At 35.9% G+C, this 21,350-nt stretch overlaps 1 protein-coding gene across 1 annotated transcript in view; it reads left to right on the top strand.

Moving 5' to 3' along the window:
* The window catches only part of VPS13C (vacuolar protein sorting 13 homolog C), a gene marked incomplete at both ends in the record, with an annotated part of 203,754 nt that overhangs the window by 60,625 nt on the left and 121,779 nt on the right, over nucleotides 1–21,350 (top strand). The window contains 11 exons of the mRNA XM_080691629.1: nucleotides 849–975; nucleotides 1,765–1,859; nucleotides 6,198–6,340; nucleotides 7,088–7,280; nucleotides 8,586–8,700; nucleotides 11,537–11,673; nucleotides 12,092–12,215; nucleotides 14,353–14,470; nucleotides 16,657–16,786; nucleotides 17,452–17,530; nucleotides 18,799–18,938. Coding sequence (XP_080547755.1) covers nucleotides 849–975; nucleotides 1,765–1,859; nucleotides 6,198–6,340; nucleotides 7,088–7,280; nucleotides 8,586–8,700; nucleotides 11,537–11,673; nucleotides 12,092–12,215; nucleotides 14,353–14,470; nucleotides 16,657–16,786; nucleotides 17,452–17,530; nucleotides 18,799–18,938 — 1,401 coding nt within the window. The remainder of the gene's footprint in view (nucleotides 1–848; nucleotides 976–1,764; nucleotides 1,860–6,197; nucleotides 6,341–7,087; nucleotides 7,281–8,585; nucleotides 8,701–11,536; nucleotides 11,674–12,091; nucleotides 12,216–14,352; nucleotides 14,471–16,656; nucleotides 16,787–17,451; nucleotides 17,531–18,798; nucleotides 18,939–21,350) is intronic.

The following is a 21,350-nucleotide window of genomic DNA, read 5'->3' as shown; positions in this document are numbered from 1 at the left end:
AAAGTGAGGAAACAGGAGAAGAAAATGGAAACATACAGTATACCTCCTACTTGAGGTAACTGCTGCTCAGACCTTTCTGTGTATCCTTTAAGCCATTGTTACAGTTGCTGATCTTCATGTACATACTCTTTTTTATGCAGTATTGGAAATCAAGCCCTGAGCCTGCATATGTGTGGTAGGCAAGCCACTCTACCCCTGAGCTATACCCCATGCCATACTCATTTGTAAGTGAGATTAAAGCATGCACAGTTTTTTATTTATTTAGTGAATCTGCATTGAGCTTCTGTTGTTCCAGCATTATGATTAGGAGTGTGGACTTGAGGGTCAGATGGTCGGGATGATAATCCCAGTCTTGCCCTCCATTGATTCTGGGATTTGGGGTTAGTTCTCCAGCCTCCCTCATTTGTGTAAAAGGATAACTAGTAACAGTAAATCAGAGGGTTATTTTGAGGAATACAGGAGAATCCAGTTGCTGTCAGTTTATTTATTTTTTTGTGGGTCTGGGGATGGAACCCAGGGGCATTTGACCTCCGAGCCACACCCCTTGCCCTATTTTTTATTCTTTATTTTGAAACAGGGTCTCACTAAGTTATGGAGTGCCTCACTAAGTAGCTGAGGCTGTCCGCGAGCCGCGGTCCTCCAGTCTCAGCTTCCCGAATGCTGGGATGACAAGCGTGCGCCACCACGCCCGGCTTCACTGTCAGTTTAAAATACTTGAAGCTCACTTATTTCTGTTGTTGTCCTCAAACCTGCGATCGTCCTGTTCATCCTCTTAAGTACAGGGATTACAAGTGTGAGCCACCATACCTGGCTCTGTTTGTTTATTTTTAAATGTTTAATTTTTCTAGGTGATTCGGTCTGGGCAAAAATTAAGGAAAAAATCGGATACAGGCGAGAAACGTGGAGGCTGGTTTAGTGGGTTTTGGGGCAAGAAGGAATCTAAGAAAAAAGATGAAGAATCATTGATTCCTGAAAGTAAGTTATAAGTCAGGTAATTTTTTCTGCATTGATAAAAAGAAAACCTTATGCATATTAAGTCTTTGCCTGTTAGTTGGATTTTATTTTGAGATACTTTGAAAAAAAAATCAGCTTAGTAAACTATTACCAAATATTGCAGGCTGAGTACATTCTTGTATTTCTCTAACCAAATTAAACCTTTGATTTTCTTGTGAAAAAATTATTTATGTGAAATTTGAAATCTTCAAATTTGAAGTCTCAACCTTTAACATTCCTTACTCTTTAGTATGAATATTTAAATCAATTTTCACTTAAGCTTTACAATTCTTAAGGAAGTAAAAAATTCTTATATAAGAAACAAATTTTCTTTTTTTTTTTTTTTGTGGTGCTGAGGTTTGAACCCAGGGACAGTCTACCACAGAGCTACACACCCAACCCTATTTTTTATTCTTTATTTTTGAAACATGGTTTCACTAAGTTGCAGAAGGCCTCATTAAGTAGCTGAGGCTGTCCATGGACCCCGAACCTCATGTTTCAGCCTCCCAAGTATTGGGATTACAAGTATGTGTCATCATGCCCAACTCCAATTTTTCTTAATAGTATCTCTTTGCCATTTTTTAACTAAACAGGCAAATTCATGATGTTTCAGTTACTTAAAGTAGTATATTAGGGGAAATTATCTAGCTGATTTTGCTATTCCATTTGTGTGTATTAATTTTAGGACACTTGTTGGTTTGACTTGACTTTTTGATAGTGTTTATAAGGCTGAAGCAAGTAATTTAATAAATTATTATGTTTTCTTAATAGCTATTGATGACCTTATGACTCCAGAGGAAAAAGATAAACTCTTCACTGCTATTGGTTATAGTGAGAGTACCTATAACCTAACTTTACCTAAGCAGGTAATTATTTAGATAGCTAACAGTTATTTTGTTTCATTTTACTGCCTTACCTTGCATTGGGTTAAAAAGCAGACTTTAAGAATACCTAATGATCACATTATAATTAGCTTCTACTTGCTATTTAACTGTTAACTTCTTCTAGTCAGTCTTTTTTTTTTTTTTTTTTTTTAACTCAGGGGCATTCAACCTCTCATCAACAATATCCCAGCCCCATTTTATTTTGAAACAGGGTCTTGCCTTCTTATGTTGTTGAGTCTAGCTTTGAACCTGTGATTTTCCTGTTTCAACTTCTTACATCACTGGGATTACTGGAATGTACCACCACTTCAGGCCAGTCAGTCTTTACTAATTAAAAATCTCAGGCTTTTGATTTAGTTGCTTTATTGAATGTTAGAATTTTCTGAAAAAACAGTACTTATTAGCTGGGCATGGTGGTGCAAGCCTGTCAGCCCAGTTCTTGGGAGTGTAGCCAAGAGAATGCCACCGGGTTCAATCCTTAATTCCACAAAACAAAACCAGAAAAAAAGAAGTAGTATTATAGTGTTAAATAGAATCTTTAAGCATTTTTTATAGAATGTATTTGGGAGAGTTCCGTTTTTCTCTATTTTGCAAAACAGATTGAGGAGTATAGGGATTAGCTCTTCTATAAAAGTTTTATAAAATTCACTTGGGAAGCCATTAGATGGTAAGGTCTTTATTGCTGTTTCAATCTCTTTGATTGCTATTGGTTGGTTTAAATTTTCTATTTCTTCTTTACTTAGTTTAGGAAGGTTGTATTTATCTAGGAAGTTGTCAATTTCCTCCAGATTTTCCATTTTGTTGGAGTATAGTTTTTCAAAGTAATTTCTGATAATCCTCTGGATTTCTGCACTGTCAGTTGTGATATCTCCCTTTTCATCTCTCATCTTTAAAATTTGGGTTGATTTTCTCTTTTATTTAGTTAGATTGGCTAGTGGTTTATCTTATTAATTCTTTCGAGGAACCAGCTTTTGGTTTTGTTGATTTTTTTGTATCTTTTTTTATTCTTTACTTTATTTCTCCTCTAATTTTAATAATTTCCTGCCTTCTGCTGGGTTTGGGGTCAGATTGTTCCTGTTTTTCAAGGGCTTTGAGGTGTGTCATTAAGTTATTTAATTGATGATTTTCTGTTTTTCTTATGTGAGCACTCAGTGCTATAAATTTTCCTCTTAATACTGCCTTCATTGTGTCCCAGAGGTTTTGAGATGTTGTATCTCTATTTTTGTTTGTGTTTAGAACTTTCTTGATTTCACCCCTTCTTTTATGACCCATTCTTCATTTAGAAGTGTGATGCTCATTCTCCACATGTTTATGTGGTTTCTCTGAGTCTTCTTAGAGCTGATTTCTAGTTTCATTCCATTATGGTCAAGCACCTTCAGTGTACAAAAAAGCTTTTGATTTTTTTTTTTTTTTTTTTGGTGGGTCTGGGGATGGAACCCAGGGGCATTTGACCTCCAAGCTACAACCCCCTGCCCTATTTTTTAGTCTATTTTGAAACCAGGTCTCACTGAGTTGCAGAGGGCCTCACTAAGTAGCTGAGGCTGTCCGTGAACCACGATCCTCCAGTCTCAGCCTCCCGAATGCTGGGATTACAAGCATGTGCCACCACGCTCGGCAGGTTTTGATTTTTTAAAATTGATTTTGTATCCAGATACTTTGCTGAATTTGTTGATCAGTTCTATTAAGTCTTTTGGTTGAGTTTTTTGGGTCTTCTAGGTATAGTATCATATCATCTGCAAATAGTGAAAGTTTGAGTTCTTCTCTTTCTATTTGTACTCCTTTGATTTCCTTTTCTTGCCTAATTGCTCTGGCAAGGGTCTCAAGTACTATATTGAAGAGAAGTGGTGATAATGGACATCCTTGTCTTGTTCCTGTTTTTAGGGGGAATTCCTGAAGTTTCCCCCCATTTAATATGATGTTGGCTGTGGGTTTATTCTAGATTGCCTTTATGATGTTGAGGTATGTTCCTTCTATTCCGATTCTCTGCAGTGCTTTTATCATAAATGGATTTTGGATTTTATCAAAGGCTTTTTCAGCATCTATTGAAATGGTCATGTGATTTTTGTCTTTGGTTCTGTTTATATGGTGAATTACATGGATTGATTTTCGTGTGTTAAACTGGCCTTGCATCCCTGGGGTGAAGCCTACTTGGTCATGTGTATGATTTTCTTGATGTGGTTTTGAATGCATGTTGATAGTATTTTGTTTAGCAGTTTTGCATCCAAGTTCATCAAAGATATAGGTCTGTAGTTCTCCTTCCTTGAACTGTTTTTATTTGGTTTTGGTGTTAATGTGTTTATTATTCTTATTCCTCTGCTAAAAGTATTACCTGGCTTTGTAGTGCTCTGTTTTTGGGACAGTGGAGACCAAGTGTTAGCAGGATTTGTACACTCTGCTGCTCTCTGTCACCATCTTCCCCTCCCTCCGTATATATCTTTTAAAAAAACTTGCAAGTAGTTTTCCAAAGTAGTTGTAATGTTTTATATTCCACTATGCATTCCACTTGCTCTGGTGCCTTGCCACGTTGGTCTGCCTTCCTTTCTCTCTCTATCACATTCATTCATCTATCCATTCATTCATTGGTGGATTGTGGTCATACATCTTGATGTTCAGGGTGATAGAAGCACACGCACACAGCTCTCACAGAACTCCCCAGCTCCTCCCCACCTTCCTGTGCTCAGCATAGTGGTCGCCTTGGATAAGTTTGTGTGCACATTCTAGTGGGTGTGATAGGTCCTGACACTGTAGTTTGGATTTGCATTTTCCTGATAACTAATGATATTGAGCGTCTTTTAATGTCACGTTGGCTAGCTCTATGTGCTCATTTGTGAAGTATCTATTACAGTATTTTTTACTTATTTAATATTTATAGTATTTTTATTTTACTCTAAATACTTTAATATTTACACTATTTTTTACTTATTTAAAATTTTATCCCTTTATTGTTGTTTATAGGAGTTTTTTATATATTTCGCATACAAGTATTGTGATATGTACATATATAAATTGTACATGCTATCATTGGGATATTAATTATATATATCTCAGTGTGGCTTGCCTATTGATTTTCTTAATGGTGGTTGTTTATGAGAAAAACATGAATTTTGATGGTCTTTTTTTATGGTCACAACTAAAATTATATTTGTTTAGCAAATATTTACCTAACTCAAAGTCATGGTGATATTCTCTTATGTGGTTTTTTTCTAGAAATTATTTGTGGGCTGGATTCTGTGTCTTTTATTCATATTATATTAAATTTTGTTTTTAGAGAGGTGTAGAGGTCTAAGTTTATGTTTTCATATGCAATTGAGTTCATATGCATATTGAGTTCTTTAAGTAGTATATGTAAAATACTTGTTTTTATGTTTAATTGAATTGGCTTGTTATTGAAAATAAATCAACTTGATTACATTTAAAACTAAGAGAATTGGCTAGGCATGGTGGTGCACCCTTGTAATCCCAGTACATGGGAGGCTGAAGCAAGAGGATCAAAGATTCACAGCCAGTCTCAGCTACTTTGTGAGTGTTTCTGCAAATTAGATCCTGTTTCAAAATAAAGCATAAAAAAAGAAAACTGAGTGTATAGCTCAGAGGTAGAATGTCCCTGGGCTCAATCCCCAGTACTGTAAAATACAAAACAAAAAACCTCACATAAAATAAAAACTAAGAGAATTAAATTTCTGAATCTTTTGTAAATATTTTATTTGAGCAGATAACTTAATGGAATTATCTAATATTCTTCACTTTTAGTGAATATATAGGGACCAGAACCTATAGTGTTCTATTGATAACTTTATAACTCAACATTCTTATTTTTTATGTATTTTTATTTCATTATGGTACTAGGAGTTGAACCCAGAGGCATCCTAACTCTGATCTACATCCCAAGTTAGATTTTGTGTTTTGTTTGGAAACAGTGTCTCACTAGGTTGCTCAGAGCTTTACTGAATTGCTGAGGCTGTCCTTGAATCTGTGATCCTCTAGTCTCAGCCTTCCAAGTATTAGAATTACAAGCTTATGCCAGGCGTGGTGGCGCACGCTTGTAATCCCCGCACTTGGGAGGCGGAGACAGGAGGATCGCGCAAGTTCGAAGCCAGCCGCGCGCGCTGGCTTAGGAGACCCTGTTTCTAAATAAAAATATAAAAATAGGTCTGGAAGTGTAGCCCAGAGGTAGAAGGGCTTCCAGGAACCCCAGTACCACCAAAAAAAAAAGAATTACAAGCTTGTGCCAACACACACAGTTTAACATTTTTAATTGTGGAAACTATTAAATAAATAATAATTATTTAAACTTCAGTAATTTTTATTCATTTTTTTCAGTATGTTGCCAATATAATGACCCTGAAATTAGTAAGCACCTCTATTATAATCAGAGAAAACAAAAATATTCCAGAAATACTAAAAATTCAGATAATTGGTCTGGGGACTCAAGTATCTCAGCGGCCAGGAGCACAAGCACTTAAGTAAGTTTTAAAAAACTTGTTATTTCAATTTTTATTTCTAATTATGACTTTAGGCTAAAGATAATGAATTGTTATTCAGTATTTAAAAAACTGATTAGTAATAGCTCTTTTAAAATTTTTCTTGTGTATTCCAGTATAGCCTTTTTAATAGTTGTTTTATTATGGAACTATAAAGATAGTTTATCACATTTTTACCCATCCTTCTTTCCTTCACAAATATTTGTTGGATATTATTTAATCTATAGACTTTATACTGTGAAAGCTATGCATAGGTACAGTAAATTTCAGTTTTTGAGATGTTTATACTATGTTTGTTAAGAAAGGATATAAAGATGTCAATAATTCAAGAAATGTGTTGCTGGGGATTGAACCAAGAGGAATTGTACCTTTGATAACCACCCTCAGCCCTATTGTTTTATTTTTTTTGGAAACTGCATCTTGCTAAATTGCTGAGGCTGGCTTCGACTCTGATCCTCCTATCTCAGTCTTCCGAGTATTAGGATTATAGGCTTGCATCACCATGTTCGGCTTAAAATGGGTTTTTTAATGTGGATAGTGTGGAGTGAATAAAAACAACAGTAAAAGTAGTAACAAAAGCAGATCATATAGGCAAATGAATGCCAGGCTGAGGCAATTGAATTTTAATTCTGTATAATGGGCCTGGCTCTCAGAGGAATTTTTAATGGAAATTTTAATCTATGGCATTACAAAGGATCTTATTACTTATTTTTCTTTATTGACTTGTAGGGTAGAAGCAAAATTAGAACACTGGTACATAACAGGGCTGAGACAGCAAGATATTATACCATCACTTGTGGCTTCAATTGGTGATACTTCATCGTCCTTGCTTAAAATTGAGTTTGAAACCAACCCAGAGAATAGTTCTGCTGACCAGACCCTCATCATTCAGTCTCAGCCTGTAGAGGTCATCTATGATGCTGTAAGCGCTAGAAGAAAGTGACTATATATTAGAAGCATCTTGTATTTCCGGCATATGTTTTTATTCTCTTTCATGATTAACATTTATTAATAGATAAGTTCCCTAATAATTTTTGTTTCAAAAGCATTATATGTTTAGCAATAATTTTTTCATATGATATAGAATATTTTTCTACCATAAGATTTATGTTTATATTATACTAAATTAAGAATAGGATGTATTAAAGAGATCCATGTTTATTGTACCATCTCCTCCCACATAGTCCACACTGACCTCCTACTCCATTTCCTTTTCACTTGTTGTACCTTTGCTTTTAGTGTCTGGAACCATTTCAAAGAACCTTAGGGGTGATGGAAAGAGAGAATTTCAATGCTCACATGGGGAAAAAGCCTTGGCATTTAGATGTTACTGAACATCTTGCTCAAGTTCTGGTATCTGTAAGCCTCACCTTTGGTTTAGCCTGTCTTCACTCATCTCCAGAGTGCCGGCAAGACAGCATCCCTTGAGAGCCTGATAGTATCACCTGTAGGTCTGTCCACTCCAGTTTTACTTGTCAGTTTTGAGCTAACAGTGTGTGTGGGAAGCAGTGCATAAAGATGCCAAGACTCATTGTCTTTTCTGATATTTAAAAAAAATAAATTGTAGTTGAATACATCTAACAGAATATACCATCCTAAACATTTTGAAGTGTACGTTTCAGTAGTGTTAACTAAAATCACCTTCATATGTTACTTGCTGGTTAAGAGTGAACAACTTTCTAACCTTCAATGTGCAAGAATCTAATTACAGTGTTGAGAAGTGGAGCTTTACTAATTGGAGGCAAAAACTAGACATGATTTCTGTTGCTATATCCAGAGAACTCTAGGAATTCCTTGATATGTTAATTACTTGATATGTTAATGTTTATATACCTTTGTTGCTTCTCCAGTAAGCTTTCTTGGCTATTCCTTTCTCTAGGTTCTCTTTTATTCCAGAGAGGATTGTATTAAGGTAGAATATGTTTGGATTCTTGAGTTCAAAACCATAGCTGTTGAGAATTGAGATGAAATCTCTACATTTTTTTTGTGGTACTGGGGTTCCTGGAACCCCTTCTACCTCAGGGCTATACTCCCAGACACCTATTTTTTATATTTTTATTTGGAAACAGGGTTTCTTAAGCCAGCAAGGCTGGCTTTGAACCTATACAATCCTCCTGTCTCTGCCTCCCAAGTGCAGGGATTATGTGCATGTGCCATTATGTCTGGCTTGAAATTTCTAATGAAAGAATTATGTATAACTTGGTTATATTTTTATATTATTTTACAGAAAACTATCAATGCAGTGGTTGAATTCTTTCAATCAAACAGAGGATTGGATCTTGAGCAAATAACATCAGCTACATTGATGAAACTGGAAGAAATTAAAGAGAAAACAGCCACAGGTAAAGAATTTGAGTGTATATGTAATCATCAACTAAACTGTAAAACTTATTTATTCGAGTATAAATACTATTTTTGAAATAGGTGTATTTAAACATAAAAACAGCATGATACTGGCACGAAAACAGATACATAGACCAATGGAGCAGATTAGAAGACTCAGAAATGAAGTCACACACTCACAGCTAATTGATATTTGACAGAGGGGCCAAAAACATACATTGGAAGAAAGATAGTCTGCTCAACAAGTGGTCTTGGCAAAACTGGTTAACTATATGTAGAAAAATGTAATTAAATCCCACTTTCTCACCCTGCACAAGAGTCAATTCAAGATGGATCAAAGACTTGGAAATCCACCAGAGACCTTGAAGCTCCTTGAAGAGGGCATAGGTCCAACACTGCAACACATAGGCACTGGTAAAAACTTTCTCAACAAGACCCCAAAGGCACAACAAATTAAAAGGCAAATCAATATGTGGGATTGCATGAAACTGAAGAGCTTCTGTTCAGCAAAGGAAACTGTCAAGAACCTCAATCGAGAGCCAACAGAATGGGAGAAGATTTTTGCCACCTACACCACCGATAGAGGACTAATATCTAGAATATACAGAGAACTCAAGAAACAACACTAAGAAAACAAAGCATCCAATAACAAAATGGGCAAATGAACTAAATAGACACTTCACAAAAGAAGAAATTCAAATGGCCAATAAATGCATGAAAAAATGCTCAACATCACTGGCAGAGAGATGCAAATCAAAACTACCCTGAGATTTCACTTAACTCCAACTAGAATGGTAATCATTCAAAACACAACAACAAATGCTGGCGAGGATGTGGAGAAGTGGGAACCCTAAAACGTTGGTAGGATTGCAAATTAGTGCAACCACTTTGGAAAACAGTATGGAGGATCCTCAGAAGAATGGGAACAAATTTACTATTTGAACCATCAATACCACTTCTGGGTATCTATCCAAAAGAAAACAAACCAAACTACCAAACTAATGCATGTGTATCTATGTTCATAGCTGCACAATTCACCATAGCCAAACTATGGAACCAGCCAAGATGTTCATCAACAGATGAATGGATTATAAAACTGTGGGATATGTACACAATGGAATTATACTCAGCCATTAAAAAAAAAACACAATCACATCATTTTCAGGGAAGTGGATGGAACTGGAGGACATTATGCTACGCGAGATTAGTCAGTTGCAAAAAATAAGAAATCGGATGCTTTCCCTAATATGTGAAAGCTAGGGAGAAAATGGGCCATAGGAGGGACTCCAAGTGGAAAAGGAGATCCTATAGAGGAGCAAATAAGGCAACCTAACTGAGGGGATGGGAGGGGGAAGAAGGAAACTCTGTAAAGCACATGATGTACTTAAACAAACCTATAGATGTCAACCACTAAGCCAAGCATGGGAAGGAGGAATGGGCTGGGGATTGAGTTGGGGCTAACTGGGTGATGTGCGCATGTATATCCTCATAAGTTTTTTATCCTATTATGATGTATGAATACAATGCACCAATGAAAAATTTAAAAAAAGTAAAAAAAATATTGTATTTAGTATGTTAACATGTGTTTATACATTGGATTTTAAAATGATGGTTACTGCCGGTCGCGGTGGCGCACACTTGTAATTCCAGCATTCAGGAGGCTGAGACTGGAGGATCATGGTTCGTGGACAGCCTCAGCTACTTAGTGAGGCCCTCTGCAGCTTAGTACGCGAGTGGTGGCACATGCTTGTAATCCCCACGCTTGGGAGGCTGAGACAGGAGGATCGCAGAGGTTCAAAGCCAGCCTTAGCTACTTAGGCTGTCAGCAACTAAGTGAGACCCTGTTTCCAAATAAAATATAAAAAAGGTCTGGGAGTATAGCCTGGAGGAAGAAAGTCTCTGGGTTCCACCCCCAGTACCACAAAAAAGAAAAAAAAAAAAAAGAATAAAAAGTAAGACTGAAGTGTAACTTGGAGGTAGAATGCCCTTGGGTTCTATCCCCAGTACCGCAAAATAAATAATTAAAAAGAAAAAGAAAAGATGGTTACTGCGGGGCGTGGTGGCACACACTTATAATTCCCTGGTCTTGGGAGGGGGAGACAGGAGGATTATATTGGTTTGGAGCCAGCCTCGCTGGCTTAAGAGACCTTGTTTCCCCCCCCCCCCAAATTTATATATATATATCTGTCTGGGAGTGTAGCCCGGAAGTAGAAGGGTTTCCAGGAACCCCAGTACCACCAAAAATAAAAAAAAGATGGTTACTTTTTCTTTGTTTTATACTCTGGCTGGATTGCATAATCCCAAGTCAAGTGAAATGAGAAAGAGAGTAATAAGGGGTGCACGTGATCTGCTTGCACTGCATGCATGAACCTGTGCCTCAGAATGAGCTGGAGGAGGAAAACAGCCTTCTAACTCATATATTAAAAAGCTGAGGCTGGCCTCGAATCTGTGATCCTCCTGACTTAATCTCCCATGTGCTAGGATTAGGGGCATACGCCGTCATGTCTCATTAGGCACCATACTGTATGTAACTTTAGTTTTAAAAATACATGGTTTTTTATAATATGGCCTCTAAACTCATTGCAGCTACTTCATCTCTTAAGGAAACAGTAACTTATTTTATCCCTATATAAGCACTAGCTGTCCTGGGTTCACTGTACCGTATTATGATGTGCTTGTTTTGCATCGACTGTGTGGTTTTCTCCTTGCTGCATTGAGGATGGGGTTTGTGGGAAAAACAACACTCTTCATAATACTTTTCAAGTAAATCTTAGTCTATTTAATAATATAATCACATATTTAACTTGGCCTTTTTCTGTTTCTTGTCTATTTTAGGACTTACACATATGATTGAAACTCGAAAAGTTCTCAGTTTAAGGATAAATCTAAAGCCTTCTTATCTAATAATTCCACAGACAGGTTTTCACCATGAAAAGTCAAATCTTCTCATTTTAGATTTTGGTACATTTCAGGTAGGTAATATATACATTTTTGTCTGCCTGTCTTTGAAAGATTTTGTACCTATGTATATGACAGCTTGTTGTTTTTATTCAGAGATTGGTTATACTAAACCTAGACCAATTTTTCTTAGCTTTTTCAAACCCTGTCTTAAGAGTATTTCATATATATTGTATGGCTCTTAAAATTAAAAAAAAAAACAGAACAACTGTTGCTGATGTAATTAATGAAAATGTGCTCATCACCTATTACACGTGCTTGAATCTATTCCTCATAAATTATTTACAAATAATTATCAATAAATTAAGTAAATGTGCATTACAAAGGGCAGTCTTTTTATCTTAGTTAAGTTTTAAGAAGTTTTAAGAAAAAACAGTTAAATGATATTTACTTTTCTATTGTAAAAAAGTCAAGATTGTTTCTCCTTTTTAGCTTAATAGTAAAGATCAAGATTTACAGAAGACTTCCAATTCATCTCTGGAAGAAATAATGGATAAGGCATATGACAAGTTTGATGTTGAAATAAAGAGTGTGCAGCTACTCTTTGCAAGAGCAGGTAAACTACTCAGCTTGGACAATCTTGACATTAGGTTAAGTAGCTTTGCTAATATCATGTGTATATGCTTACACATGTATTTCAATCCTGACAGCTTTTTTTTTTTTTTTTTTTTTTTTTTTTGGTGGTAATGGGAGTAGAACCCAGAGGCTTTCTACCTCTGGGCTGTACACCCAGACCTATTTTATATTTTATTTGGAAACAGAGTCTCACTAAGTTGCTGAGAGCCTCACTAAGTAGCTGAGGCTGGCTTCGAACCTGTGCAATCCTCCTGTCTCAGCCTCCCAAGCACAGGGATTACAAGTGTGCGCCACCACGCCTAGTTCAGACAATTATTTTCACACATATCCTTTTGGTCACTTTAGTAAGCCAACCAGAATTAAGATTATCAGTGCAAATCGTCACAGAAATAGAAATTTGGCCCTTCATCTTATGGTACCTAGCATCATTTGAATATAAGCTCATTACTAGTCTATGTTTTTGTAATGTGGCTATGAAACAGCTCAGAACACAACATGGGAGCTGTGTTTGGCTCAGGTTCCTTTGTGCTGATGCCTTTGGGATGCTGCACTGCTTTCCTTTGTTGTCTGTCATACAATATTTTACTTTATTAGCTTAGTCTTTATTTCAGCAATATTCTCTGCCTTTGTGCATCTGAGAAGCGCGCGCGCACGCGCGCGCGCACACACACACACACACACACACACACACACACACACACACACAAAATAGTACAGGTTGAGTATTCCTAATTAAAAAAATCCCAATTCTAAGCTGGGCGTGGTGGTGCACACTTGTAATCCCAGCATTTGGGAGGCTGAGACAGGAGGATCGCAGTTCGCAGACAGCCTCAGCTACTTAGTGAAGCCCTTTGCAACTCAGTGAGACCCGGTTTCAAAATAATGAATAAAAAATAGGGATGGGGGTGTAGCTTGGAGGTCGAATGCCCTGCATTCCATCCTCAATACTGCAAAAAAGTTCAAATCTAAAATATTTTAAAATATGAGGCTTTTTGAGTACCAACATGACATCACAAGTGAAAAATCCCACATGTGGTCTCATGCCATTCATCACAGTCAAGTGCACTAAAAATATTATAGAAGATTATTTTCAAGCTACAGGTATAGCATGTATAAGAAACACTAATGAATTTAGTGTTTAGGCTTGGGTCTCATCCCGAAAGTCTTTAATTATGCAAATGCAAATACTCTTAAAAAAAAAAAAACCCAAACTGAGATACTTCTTTTGGTCCAATACATTTTGGATAAGGAATATTCAACCTGTAGATTTAGTTTTAAAACCCTAAAGATAATTATTTAATTATTTTTTAAAAAGCTTTGGTATTTTTTACTGTGTAAGTACAGATTTTTGGTTTATTTTACTTTAGCTTTTAGAAGCAGTAAGTATTAACTATCCTTAAGTATATCAATTTGTTAGAGGATTTTGGAGGAAAACACACCGTCTCTGTATGTAGAGTTTGTACTCTTGTAGCAGTGATTAGATGAATTAAAATCTAAAGATAAAATGTTATACTTAGATTTCGTATATATTTTCAGCCAATTTATTTTGAAGAAAAGTATTTGCACAGACCACTGAAACTACCTTTTCTATGCATATATGAATAATTGTTTGAGTTACAAGCTGTTCAGTACTTTTCATCAATAAAGATCTGTATAAAATCCTGTTGGCCACTGGGAATCTATCTTTGGGATTTTTATTTTTGAAGAACAGTGATTACTGCACATTTTTATCCTAAAATTTAGCCTGATAAAATTCAATTTTGCTTTGGAATTAGGTGCTGAGCTAGAATAGTTATTGCACCTATTTTTTATTTCCCCCACCTTTTCACTATAACCACTCACATTGAATAGAGTCATAGATTTTTTTTTTCTCTGCTTGCTTGAAAATTCAAGATGTTATAATATAAATGTTCTCAAAATATCTAGAATTATTTTTATGTTGCAGTAAAGCCTGTTAATTTGTCTAAAATATAGCTTATTTAACTTTATACTGAAAGAAGTAAAATTGGTATTTGTTGAATTTGTTAACTATTTTCTAGTAACTTACAATACTTTCCCACAGAATATCTGATAATTTTTAAAAAGGTTATTTAATATTTTAAATTACTTTTTCAAAGAGGAAAACTGGAAAAAATGTCGATTTCAGCATCCATCAACTATGCATGTATTGCAACCTATGGATATTCATGTCGAGTTGTCCAAGGCAATGGTAGAAAAAGACATTAGAATGGCCAGGTAATGTATGAATTTCTTTTGTATTAGATATCATCAAAGTGACCAGAGTTGATGCTACATGTTTGTGACCCCAGTACTTGCGAGGTTAAAACAGGAGGATTGGAGGTTTGAGTTCAACAATAGCAAACTCAGTGTGACCCTAAGCAACTGGCAAGATCCTATTTTTAAAAATGAAATAGGGATGGGGTATAGCTCAGAGGTAGAATGCTCCTGGGTTCAGTCCCCAGTACCAAAAATAAAAAAATAAAAATAAGAAGTGAACAATTTGGTAAGCTTTGACATAGCTACCTTCATGAAACCCTCATTACAGTCAAGATGATGAACACGCATCCATCACCCCCAAAGTTTCTTTCCCTGCCTAATTTCTCTACCCCAGTCCTCAGATAAGATTAGTCTTCAAGATAGTCTCTCTTTCTCTCTCTCTATTTTTTGGTGGTACAGGGGTTCCTGGAAGCCCTTCTACCTCCGGGCTACACTCCCAGACCTATTTTTTATATATTTTTTTGAAACAGGGTCTCTTACGCCAGCGCGGCTGGCTTCGCACCTGTGCGATCCTCCTGTCTCCACCTCCCAAGTGCGGGGATTACAAGCGTGCGTCACCACGCCTGGCAAGATAGTCTATTTTCTGACCTTGTAGACTTAACTAGAATTTTCTGAAATTTTACATGAATGTAATCATAGAGTTACAACTTTTTTGTTTGGCTTTCTTTCAGTGTAACTTTGTAATACTCTATTAATATTTTAAAATATATCATGGGCTTTGTACAAATTTAGTTATAAAGTTTTATATCTGTATTCTTGAAGTATGTTGGGGATGGAGCTGGATAATGTTGGTCATCTAAAGATGTGTAGAATTGATAGTATTTTTTCCTTATGTATTAGATAGAATTTACTAGTAAAGTTGCCTCAGCCTTAAGTTTTCTTTTTGAGGAGATTTTTAAAGTATATATTCACTTTCTTTTATCGTGTAGGTCTATTCAGATTGTATCTTCTTTTCAATGTTCTTTTGTGTGTGTCAAGTGTTTTGAGTGATTTCTTGTATTTTTAAAGAAATTTGTCCACCTTGATTAAGTTTGTCATAAAATTATTCAGAATATTTCCTAATTTACCTCTTAATATATTAAGAATTATTAGTGATCCTCTCTCTCTCATTTCTGATATTAGTAATTTGTGCCTTTTCACTTCACTTCTTGTTAGTATGACTAGCATTTGTCAATTTCATTTTCTGAACAAAACCGCTTTTTGTTTCAGTATTTTTCTCTGTATTGTTTCTTAGTCTTCCTGATTTCCATTCTGATGTTTATGACTGTTTTCCTCTGCTTATGTTGAGTTTCATTTGCTTCTCATTACTAGTTCATTAGGTAGAAAGTAGGATGGTTGAGACCTTTCTTTTTTTCTGATATAGTCATTTAAAAATGTTATGAATTTCCCACCAGGTATTGCTTTAATGTCCTGTAATAACCTAGCAGTTAGGTATCTGTCAGTCTTACCTGTTCACAACTTAGTCAGAAAGCCAAAGATGTCCTGAAAGTGCTCTGTGAGTCACACGTACCTGCCACAAAGCCTTTGAGACAACAAATACAGACAGTTACATTGAGTAGGGAAGCAGAATAAAGCTGCTGCCAAGAAGTGAAAACAGATGTCCTCACAGAGCTTATATTTTAATCAGAAGATACATAAAATAAGTATATATTATATGTGTATATATGGTATGTTATGTCCTCTATATATGTATATATATATGTATATATATGTGTGTGTATATATGTGTGTGTATGTATATATATAATATATATAATATATATATACATACAGACACATACACACGAGATAGAGAATGTTAGGGTAGATGGTCTTTATTGGTGAAAAACCCGTGATTCCAGGAAATAAAATTTATATGTAGTGTTTTTGTTTTTAAAAAGTAGACAATTGTGTTTGGAGAGATTTTCATAGAAATTAGTGCAAAGGTATAACTGCTAAATAAGGATATATTTTAATTGGAAACTTGGCTTATATAGCACTTCTCATTTTCTGACAGTGTTGTCTAAGTGAGGCCAGAATGTAATTAGATTACAGCATGTTCAGAATAATGTGGACTCTACAGTGTAGTCTCTTCTCCATTTTGTTCTCCCTCCATAATATAGAGAAGCTTACCTTGAAATCTTACAGTCGAATCGTATTTTTAGGTTTAAAGTCTCAGGAGGACTTCCTTTGGTGTATGTGCGAATTTCTGATCAGAAGATGAAAGATGTGCTGTATTTGATTAACAGTATACCCCTGCCACAGAAATCATTGACAGAGTCTCCAGAGAGACAGGTAAAGGGACGTAATAGATCTGTGAAATTGCCTGTTTTTAGAGGACTATTACTGTAGAGTAGTGATAGAAAGTTTTATGGCAAGCTTTATAACTGAAAGGACCAAAAATATGGAAATGTAAGGGAAATGTCATTTACACTTGTAAAATATATTTTAAATAAAACCAGAAATAAAAATCTTCTTTAAAATATTGCAAATAAAATACTTGATTTAAAATTCCCTTATGTATCAGACTGAAAAGTTCTAGGTCACTTAGTTGGAATGATCTTTATAGCATAAAAAAATTACTGGATTTCCACTTACTTTGAAATGAAATTTGAGTCAGCTGATGCTAATGCCATTTTCAGTGACCTGTAATAAATAATGTGCTTTAATATTATTGATAACAACTAAATGTACACAGTGATGAATAGACTTAACCTATCAGAGTTCTGTATAGTTTTGTCTTTGAATATGTGAGTGGTAATCTTAATAATTTGTAAATTCTGACCATTCATTAATTGATTACCACTCTGTTTTATTGGAAGATTTGTGTATTGTGTGGGTATCTTCCATCTCTCTCCATGCTCTATTACGTTTCAATCTTTCCCTCATTTATGTATACATAATTCTGCTAAGAGTCAGATTTAAAGAAATTTTTTTTTTTTTTTTGCATTCTTTACTAGGTATCCTCAATGCCTGTTATTTCAGGTGGGACAAAAAGTCTACTTGGTACCTCACTGTTGCTAGATGGAGTGGAATCAGGTAAGGAATGCAAAATAATGTTAAATCAATTCTATAGATAGTTATGCAGAGAGAACATTTTCAGAAAATAAAGGAATTCTGAAAGTGTTATACTGATTTACTGTTTTTTTTTTTTTGGTAGTACTGGTGTTCCTGGAAGCCCGTCTACCTCCGGGCTACACTCCCAGACCTATTTTTTAGGTTTTATTTGGAAACAGGGTCTCCTAAGCCAGAGCGCACGGCTGGCTTCGAACCTGCGCAATCCTCCTGTCTCCGCCTCCCAAGTGCGGGGATTACAAGCGTGCGCCACCACGCCCGGCTGATTTACTGGTTTTGGTTCTAGTTGTGTACTAACCAATAGCATGGATTTAGGTTACTATTTTTTCTTAAGCTCAATTGTTTTCATTGGATAAGAGTGTGTTTGTGTGCTTGGGCATGTGTGGATGTGTTTGACAGTGCTTGCTTAAGATTCTAAATAAACCTGTTTGCTTTAGTCACTGGTTCTTTCCCCTAGCCTGGCCTAATTGATCTCTTTTAATTTTGAACTTGAATGTAAGCTTCAGAAGGTCAAGACTATATCCTGGTCACTTTGGTGTCCTTAGTGACTGACACAATCTGTTACATGGAATATGAGGTTTAAGAAATCTTTTATTGCATATCGAATGACAAAACTAAGGTGAAAAACAGAATTGTTGGAGAGAAGGTAGTACTGTACTTTGAAATTTAATTATCACATGATAAGTAGAGTCACAGTGTGGACCTTTAAATTTATGCTTTGGGCTCTGAATATAAGATTATGTCTAATAAATGAATTTGGTGGCAAAACAGTATTTGGGAGGTTGAAACAGGAGAATTGAGGGTTCGGGGACAGCCTGAGCAAACAGTGAAATCCTGTTTCAAAATAAAATAAAATAGGGCAGTGGGTGTAGCTTGAAGGTAGGATGGCCCTGGGTTCAATCCCCTGTACCGCAACAACAACAGCAACAAAATAAATTTTATATGCTGGTTACAGTGGCACATGCCTGTAATCCCACTACTTTGGAGGCTGAGTCCAGAAGTTTCCATGTTCAAGGCCAGCTCGCAGTATTTAGTGAGACCTTGTTTTGAAATAAAATAGGGGTGGGGTTGGAGTTCAGAGGTTAAACACCCTTAGGTCCATCCCCAGTTACATACACACACACACAAACACAGAAATAAATGAATTTTACTTTTGGGAAATTTAGATTTGAGAATCTTAGTAGTTTTTAGTGGGTGCTGTGTCAGGTTTAATGCATGTCTTTTTCCTTTAGAGTCTGATGATGAGTACTTTGATGCTGAAGATGGAGACTCACAGATGCCTAAAAGTGTCAAAGGAGCAGACTTACAGAAAGCTGCAGAAGTTCCCAATGAGGAGCTCATCAGTCTTCTACTCAAGTTTGAAATTAAAGAAGTATGTACATTTTTTTCCATAAATATGTTCTTATTGGCATGGCAAGCTAGACCCAAATATCAATATATTAAAAATGCTCACAACGCATAATGCTGCTTAAAAAATGAAGTGCTATTTTTTAAAAAACAATGTATGATCCATGGTATATCTAATCTATCCTGCAGTTTCTCAAGACTATTATTATTTTTTCTTAAGAGAATTTCTGACATTTTTTTAAAGATTACACTTTTGAGCTATAGCTATATAATATTGCACACTGATAGGTTTATAGTTTGGAAAAATGTCAACAATCTAAAATTTCCAATATGCCTTTTATAGATTTTTAAGTCATATAATAAAAGTAAACCTGTAAAGATGTTCATACTATGTTGTTACTTGGTGGAAAAATGAACATAATTCCAAGGACATTATGATCTCATTTAAAAGTATATGTATATATTATTTTCTTTGATAAATGAAAGATGTTCATTTCTCGATGGTGGGATTACAGTTTTTCATTTTTGCCTGTTTGCTTTTTTATATATTCCAGTTTTTCTATAAGAGGTTTAAATTACTTTAATATTATAATTCAAAAGATGAAGGTGGAAATGTTTCTTATTGACTCTTTATATCCCGAAGTGAGAATCTGTCCTAAGATGTCAGATTTGAGTTGTATATTCCAATCTAAGTGTTATTGGTGTTTGTTTTGAAGAGAGGTATGTTTCTCCAGTGGCTTCTTGGCTTCTTTCTTTCTCCTGCTTAAATACAGATGCATTCAGATGATGACTCTTCTCTTCCCGTGCTTAAGCACCGTCATCTCTTACTGGATCACAGCAATAGCTTCTCATCTGCTATCACCAGATACGCTGTTGTCCATGCAGAGCCAAAGAGATCCCTTCAGTGTGAAAGTCAGCTCACGTCACTATTCTGTTCAAATCTGCGTGTCTTGCTCAGAGCAGTGACTCTGCCATTCCTTTGCCCCACAAAGCCATACGTGACTGATTGGCTTTGTCTTCAGTTCTTTCCTGCTTTGCCTCTCTGCTCTAGCCATGCTCCATTCATTCTTTCAGAGAGTGTGTATCAGACACCGCTGTGTCCCAAGCGTTGCTCTCAATGCTGGAGAACGGCAGTGAGCAAAGTCCTTGTCACGAGGAGTTGATGCATACTTGGCTTTTCTTTTTCCTCAAGTATGTCGAGCTACATTCTTTGTGCTCACCTTTCCTTTGCCTAGAACATGGTTTTCCAGCATGACTTGATTCTTTACTCTCTTTAGATATTTGCTCAAATGTCCTCTTACTGGAAAGACCTGACCACCCAACACAGGTAGAAGTCTTCACTTTCTCAGCTCTCCTCAAATGGAAGCTTCTCGAGGACATGGCCATGTCTGGTGTTGATGTTTGTAGTTGCTGCATAGCCGGATGCATAGTATAGGATGCCCACTAAATACTTGATTGGCTTTTAAGTGAATGAAGTAAAGTGAGAAACAGCCAGAACCATTGAAGGAAAAAGTAATCGTGCTGTTTGAAATATTTTTCCCTTTGTGATGTGTTTTCAAGTTCTAAATGTTTCTGTAATGAAATTTACCAAATATTTTCTTTATGTATTTCTTTTAGTGTATATTTTAAAAATATTTAGCTGTGCCAGGTGTGGTGGCGTGGTCTATAGCCCAGCACTCGGGAGGCCTCTTGCCTCAGGCCTTGAGTCCAGAAGTTGAGACCAGCCCAGGCAACATAGCAAGATCCTGTCTAAAAACAAACAAAGTCTTATCCATGGTTTTATATATTATTTTAAAATTTCATTTAAATCTGTATAAAATTTATTTTCATGTAAATTTTATGCTTAATATTTTATTGTGCTCTTATTGTTATCCTATGTTTTTTATGTGTGTATATGTATATGGTACTAGGGATTGAACACAGGCACATTCTACCGCTGAGCTACACTCCCAGCCCTATTTTATTTTTACTTTGAAAACAGGGTCTTGCCCTGTTTCAAAAATTAAAAGACTAAACACTAGGGTTGGGGGTGTAGCTCGGAGGTACAATGCCCCTGGGTTCCATCCCGAGCAACACACATACACACACACACACACACACACACACACCCCCAAAAAAAATCCTGTTTACAAAGAAATCTTAGTGACATGGTAATTTACTCATGCTAATATTAAGTAAAAAGTAAAGGCTAAAATAAATTATACTATAACAGTTTTCAAAGCCAAAGAACAGAAGCACAGCAGAATGAAGAGTTAAGTCTCAAAAAAATGAACTAATTTGCCATTTAATTTCATAGGCTCCATAGACTTGAAGTGAAATGTCAGCTTTTCCTAGGTCTCAAGCCTGCTGACATCTAGAGGGGACCTACACCTTTGCCTCTCCTGACTCTCCAGCTGAAGAGGCTAAAACCATTCTCCATAGTCATATGAACCAATTC

Source organism: Muscardinus avellanarius (genome assembly GCF_963383645.1).
Source record: "Muscardinus avellanarius genome assembly, chromosome: 3".
NCBI lineage: Eukaryota > Metazoa > Chordata > Mammalia > Rodentia > Gliridae > Muscardinus > Muscardinus avellanarius.
This window is presented reverse-complemented; position numbering and strand designations above follow the sequence as displayed.